Here is a 7,082-nt window from a genome sequence, read left to right as displayed (position 1 = left end):
CCATACTTTATATCTTGACCTCAGTACACAGTAGGTTAACAGCGGATAATAACGAAAAACGATATTAAAAGTGTCCTTTTGTATTACTAAGGGTGTTGACCTTTCATGGGAGACAAATCGACACCACTCGAGCCTCTTCAGCTGCTGACGCTGTTGAAACACGAACATGCCAGTGTTTGCTCTGAGATGTAATATATCTCGCAGCGATCTTTTGCGAATCTATTAAATAGTGTCCAAATGATTAAGTAACATGGTAAAAACAATATATATGTGAGTCAGTACGTTTGGTTTTACGCCGCCTTTAGCAATATTCCAGCAATATCACAGCGGAGGACCACAGAAATGGGCTTCACACATTCTACCCATGTGGGGAATCGAACCCGGGTCTTTGGCGTGACGAGCGAACGCTTTAACCACAAGGCTACCCCACAAAATATGTGAAGCACCTATACCTTTGAAAAGCATTTGCTGTGCGACCAAAATTATGACAAAGTTATGTTCCAAGCTGTCTGACATTTCATAGCCAATATGCTGGAGTATCTTTGCTTGACCTGAGAGCACCAATAGTGTACAGACATTCCAACTTACGAGGCACATAATAATTGTTTGTTTTTTAACGCAGCGCTCGGCAATATCCCAGCGGTGGCGGTGGTCCGTAAATAACTGAGTCTAGACTAGTCAATCCAGTGATTAACATCATGGGTATCTGAGACGCATCTGGTATTCGATAACATGCAAATGTGAGCCCGCAGACTGCCAGCTCCCTTTATTCGTCTCTTACAACGAACATACGGGTGCAGTGGGGTAGCCTAGTGGTTAAAGCGTTCGCTCGTCATGCCGGTGACTCGGGTTCTATTCCCAACATGGGTACAGAGTGTGAAGGCCATTTCGTGTGTCCCTCGCAGTGATATGCCTGAATATATATTTAAAAGCGGCGTAAAACTAAACTCACACACGACAGCAACAAGCCTGTGGAATGATGATAACCAAAAAAATCATGTAGAGAGAGAGGCATGTGTTCACTACTTTGTTAACGAGGGGTAAGAGATTTCACATGCACTGTGGAGTAAATGAAGTGAATGGTTGGTTGATTGTTGTTTCACGCCTCACTCAGCAATATTGCAACTATATGGCGGTGGTCTGTACATAATCGAGTCTGGACCAGAAAATCCAGTGATCAACAGCAATACTGAAACCAGACATCATGAACAATTTACCGACTGCCGCCTAACGCATTATCACCGATCGTGGCGTTATGTCACATTCACTCATGCTCGAGTAGCTAAATATGTAAAATCAGTAACTGAACAATTAATCTCCAACATCAAAAGTTTAGACTCGCTGAAAGCACTCACTATATGTTATGTACATATATATGGTTACATCGAAAATGGGGAAAACTTGGGGGAACCAACTGCACACGTTATGCAGATGCATTGCACGAGGATCATGCATCAAATTGCTTAAAAGCATCATCTGCAAATATCGTGCATGTGAACAGCTGCGTTTTGCTGTACAGTTTTAAGAATTTGCCAAATTTCACTGATTTTCATCATTTACTGAACTCATGACAATAATCTTTCCAACATTACGAATTGCTTTGACAATACATCAGTTCATGTGTAAACAATACCTTTAAACAATATGGAATATTTTGCAAAATCTAGTTTAGAACAGTTGACTCGAATAAGGGGCTACATTTACACTAGTGAGTCACTTTTGATTGGTAGTATATTACCCACAAACAGTAGACTTTTTAAGATGGGGTGTGTTGATCATGATGTAGCTAATGTTTAACCTCTGAAACTGATTCACACCTCTTCTCAGATTGTAGCAAGGTAACACTCATTTGGCAACAGCGCCAAAGTTGGCTCAATGATAAAATAGATACGGGACTCAAGAAAACATATTCTTCTCCGATTTTGTCACAGAAATAATAATCCAGTTAACGTAAAAATAATACTTTTCACTTATATACTGTTTAAATATATATGTACTAAACGCATATCAACTTTCCTGTTTTTGCAACAGGAACTTATATATTATCTTCTAACTAAATATTCAGCCCTTTTAATAATTAATTATTTTAATATATTTTGGTCTTGATGTCATAACCTATTTACTTCGTAATACTGTCATTTGTTGTGAGTGAGTATGGTATTACGTCACTTTTGGCAATAATCCAGCAATATCACGGCGGGGGACACCAGAAATAGGTTTCACACATTGTACCCACGTGGGGAATGTACCTTTGTTGAATTTATGATCACAACTATAATATAATAAAATTATGTAAATGTAACCAAAATAATAAAATGTATGAAAACCCCAATCAATACCAGGAATCCAGAAGAGATCAATATAAATCTTTTATTCCACATTTTTACTTATAAAGAGGTCACTGGACCATCAGACTTGGGAATTGTCTCTTCCGACCCATCGGGCATGGGACTCTCTTCCATGACCGGACTTTTGTGTGGAAGGGTACGACGCACAGGTTTGACTGGTTTTGCTTTCGGGACACGCTCCCGGAAACTGTGCGCTGCGCTAGTGTACGACGTCAGTTTAGGCTCTGTGGTATCACGTGACCTTTGACTGTCATCTAAGCCTGGCAGGCTGTTACACGTCTGATCGTAATCAACACGGGAAAAGGTGATGCTGTCGGCGAATGAGACAGTTTTAAGACGACGTGACATGTCCAAGGCAGCCTCTCCGTACGGCGATTGGACGGAGTCTGAGCCACCGGAAGAAGCCGACCACTGGTACACTTCGCCGCTACTAGGGGATGTATATGTCTCGTCGATCCCCGAATCCGGAGCCGAGCGGACAACAGGGGGCCTCGGAACGTAGATCCCGCGTCGAAATTCGTCGAATTCTGCCTGGTTCCTAATCATGCGAAATCCAACATGGCGCTGGGCACGCTGTTGGTGGCTCCTATGAAGAAGTTCCCGGATGATAAGAAAAATGACGATGAAGAGGATGATTACGAGTATGAGGATGGCGCCTATCAGGAGCAGATACTGCATGATGTCAGCGCGTGCCCGACGGTGTCACGTGGTACATGGATTTTCCTGAAAAGAACATACAAGAATTAAAGTAAAAATATCGACAATATTAATTTAGGGGGTCAATCCTGCAATGTTTCAGTGCATGTTCGTGTGAGTGTGCGTTAAATGAGACGTCACTCTGCAATATTCAAGCTTTTGTTTTTTAAATGTTCGACTCTGGATAAACCAGTGTTTGATATCATGAGCAACCATCCAGGTTATGGCCCAGGTCAGGACGGCCTGAGCGAGAGATTCATTTTGTCGCTTCTTCCCACCAGCATATAGTGGTTGCTGCGGTCTCCACAGACAATGTTTTACGAGCAAGAGTGAGTGAGTGAGTTGGTGGATGAGTGAGTGCGTACGTGAGTAAGTGATTTAGTGAATTTAGTTTTACGCCGCTTTTAGCAATATTCGAGCAATATCATGGTAGGGAACACCAGAATGGGCTTCACACATTGTACCCATGAGTGAGTGAGTGAGTGAGTGAGTGAGTGAGTGAGTGAGTGAGTGGGTTGGTTGGTGGGTGGGTGAGGTTTTACACCACTTTGAGCGGTATCACGGCTTGTCAGATATATATCAAGCTAAGGGAAGCCCGACGTGATTCAGGTCTTAGACGTTTACGAAGAGGGATGGATAAATGGAAATTAGAGAAATTGGAGATGGAGCTCACGTGCATGCCCTTAAATGAACAATTGCGATAGTCAGAAGCTATACTTTTGCTCGTGACCAGTTCGCGACACTGTTGTATTTATGGACAAAATTTGGTCAATATTAACTAAATAATCAATATTAATAATCCTTCAGAATTGGAATACAACACAGAAAAGACGACATGATGTAGACACTTTATAAGCTGAAGTATCGGGCCTCAACAACATGTGAAAAGAACATGAACAATATCCGCAACGATGACGTCAGAAGTTCAAAATTGAGTCGGGGGTCACACGTCGAAGTCACAAAGTCAATAACGGGTATGACCATCTTGCGCGTGAAGCACAGCAGTGCATCGACGACGCATAGAGGCTACCAAATTTTCCAAATGAAGGCCTGGGGAATGGTTTGGGACGTGGTCACTGCCGTCTGGAACCTGTGTCTGATATGAGTCACCCGAATCCATCTGTCCTGTCTTGGCGTCGTTACTCGGGGACGCCCAGAACGTGGGTGGTCGGCGACGTCATTACTGTTTCCCTAACGCCTGACCAATGCAAATATCGTGTTACGATGGCATTGGAAATGTGCTGCCACCTGTTGTTGGCTCATGCCTGCTCGAACCATTCCAATGGCTTCATGACGTTGAGCACATGTTAATCTTGGCATGATGTGCATGTGACTTTTCATGTGACTTTGTGAACGTTTGAATGACCAAAGATCAAGCTTTCGACAGTGACATCAATTTCTGAGTTTCACATGTTGTGTGCAGCTGCACAGGCTGCACGTGCAGTAACACATTGCAAGTCCATAGGCCACCATCAATAACGTCACGTCGCCTGGCACCTGCATGAGCGTTTGATTGTCTCCAATACTTGCTATGTTCACACCTTTATTTATGCATAAATACGTTGTCTGCCTATCTTTATGTGTTCACAGTTTCTTTATGTGGCCAGTATATATCCATATTTTTAAAAATAATAATATTACAGTAACGGGCTTTGCGAATTTTACTCCGATGGGGAATCGAACCCGGTTCTTGACAAGTGACGAGTGCACGCTTGGCGTGACTAGTACACGCTTTAACCACTAGGCTACCCCACCGTCCCACAGATTCCTTGGATATGTTCCAGGTACAAGAGGTTAAAACAATAGCTATCGATCCATTTAAAAATAAGCCGTATGTGTACAAATCAAACATGTCCGGTTTGAGGATATTTTGATTACCTTGCTTTTCGGAAATGTTTCAGGAAGCAACCATTCGATTTTCTGTGTGGGTGGGGGATGGATTGTGGTTACAGATGAATGGTTGCTGTCCGATATTGGGTTTACCGAGGTGAAGTCAATTACAATCAATGTACTTTTTGCGTCCTAACATTTGAACACACTAATCCCCACTCATTGTATAGAAAAAATCACTTCTTGAAGTAAAATGTTAACAACAAAGTGTAACAGTGTAATCAATGACGGACTCACCCACGTCCGAGGCCAGCAGGACATGCTGATTGAACGCACGCGGTTCATTGTTCTGGAAAGTGCATGAGAAGCGAGATATAAGGATTGGAACATACTTCCACGGGAATTTGCTGAACTCCCCTGATCCCTGTTTCACATAGCTGTCTCTAGCGCCATGACAGGCGTGACTTTCATGGTTGGACATTGACACACAAACAGGCAGTTTGTGAGATGGAGTTATTGGGTTGAGGGTATGGCCAAGGTTTGTGGACGAGGTAGGGGTGTGGACGAGGTGTTGTTAGAGTGTGGACGAGGTGTTGTAGGGGTGTGGGCAAGGTGTTGTAGGGGTGTGGACGAGGTGTTGTTAGGGTGTGGACAAGGTGTTGTAGGGGTGTGGACGAGGTGTTGTTAGGGTGTGGACAAAGTGTTGTAGGGGTGTGGACAAGGTGTTGTAGGGGTGTGGACGAGGAGTTGTTAGGGTGTGGACGAAGTGTTGTTAGGGTGTGAACGAGGTGTTAGGGTGTGGACAAGGTTTTGTGGGGTTCGGACAAGAGGTTGTGGGGGTGTGGATGAGGGGTTGTTTGGGTCTGGACAAGGGGTTGTTAGGGTGTGGATCAGGAATTGTTAGGTTGCGGACGTGGGGGTTGTTGGGGTGTGGACGTGGGTGTGTGGACGAGGGGTTGTTGGGGTGCGGACGTCGGGGTGTGGACGAGGAGTTGTTGGGGTGTGGACGAGGGGTTGTTGGGGTGCGGACGTGGGGGTGTGGACGAGGACTTGTTGGGGTGTGAACGAGGGCTTGTTGGGGTGCGGACGTCGGGGTGTGGACGAGGAGTTGTTACGGGTGTGAACGAGGGCTTGTTGGGGTGTGGACGAGGGGCTGTGGGTGTGTGGACGAGGGCTGTATGGTTGTGGACGAGGGGTTGTTGGGGTGTGGACGAGGGGCTGTTAGGGTATGGATGTGGAGGTTTAAGGGTGTGTCATATCATGTTGCTGATTGTCAGCCCGTCATACGAATGTATTTCGGGCAACAACTGAACTCTGTCGTTGAGTCGATCCAACAAACAATCATTACGAATGAACATGTCAGCGGCGTATAATACTGCAGATTTTACTGACGCTTCCTATATCTTTTCCGTTTTTTTAAACGGCGCATTCACCAGACATTCGGATTCCATCGGCAATTTCCGCTAACTGAATAACACCCCCAGAACAATGCAGTTACTGGCAAACAAGGATAAGTTGGACCGGCGCAGAGAATGCGTTCACGAGAAGTGGGTGGCGTACAGCAATGAACAAACCATTTGGTTTGTGAAAAGTAGAGCAGATGTAGGCTAGTGCACGTGCGTTACATGACGATGAAATTGATTCCGCGGGTAGCTGCACACACCTTGCTCATAAGACTCTCATGTCGGTGTAGCAAGTCGCACTACACTTGATCGCGGACAAACTGGGACCCCTTCGCTAACAATGGAAAGCGCCAGTGGCGGCACTCATACATGCTAATACGAGTCAATTGTCAGGTCGGTGCTCAACTTAACCTTGTTTGTCAGTATGTGTCTGTATTCTGAGTAATGACAGATCCGCCGTTAATAAAACATGAAGTACGATCCTGATCTGCTTTCATAGCAACTAGAAATTGGCGTTACCTTTTGTAGTTTATTCTGCCCTTGCTGCAGGAGATCGACTCAGTAACTGGGTCCAAACAAACATCGGGGTCCAGTCTGAAGCCATCTCAGTAGATATAAGTATGTAACAATTTGGATCCCAGCTACCACGTATTAATCATAGTGATAGTATATAAAACAGGAAATGCCAAACAATTTCTTGGGAAAATGGGAAACAATTGTGAATTACGTGCATCGTAGTTTTAAGTAGTTTGAAATTATATAAAATATACTTAAATAGTGTGTAATAGTGAGTTATTCTTTCAGT

The 7,082-nt window shown here is 44.3% G+C and overlaps 1 protein-coding gene across 1 annotated transcript in view; it reads right to left on the bottom strand.

The window, feature by feature from the left end:
• Positions 1-2,352: 2,352 nt before the first annotated feature.
• Positions 2,353-7,082, bottom strand: part of LOC124253795 (thyrotropin-releasing hormone receptor-like) — a 103,642-nt gene continuing 98,912 nt past the window's right edge. Inside the window, exon 3 of the mRNA XM_046687647.1 lies at positions 2,353-3,071. Within this exon, the coding sequence (XP_046543603.1) occupies positions 3,031-3,071 (41 nt within the window). The 3' untranslated portion in view covers positions 2,353-3,030. The remainder of the gene's footprint in view (positions 3,072-7,082) is intronic.

Source organism: Haliotis rubra, unplaced genomic scaffold, assembly GCF_003918875.1.
Source record: "Haliotis rubra isolate DU_JTF1 unplaced genomic scaffold, ASM391887v1 Scf552, whole genome shotgun sequence".
NCBI lineage: Eukaryota > Metazoa > Mollusca > Gastropoda > Lepetellida > Haliotidae > Haliotis > Haliotis rubra.
The sequence above is the reverse complement of the archived record's forward strand: the minus strand, read 5'-3'. Positions and strand labels throughout refer to the sequence as shown.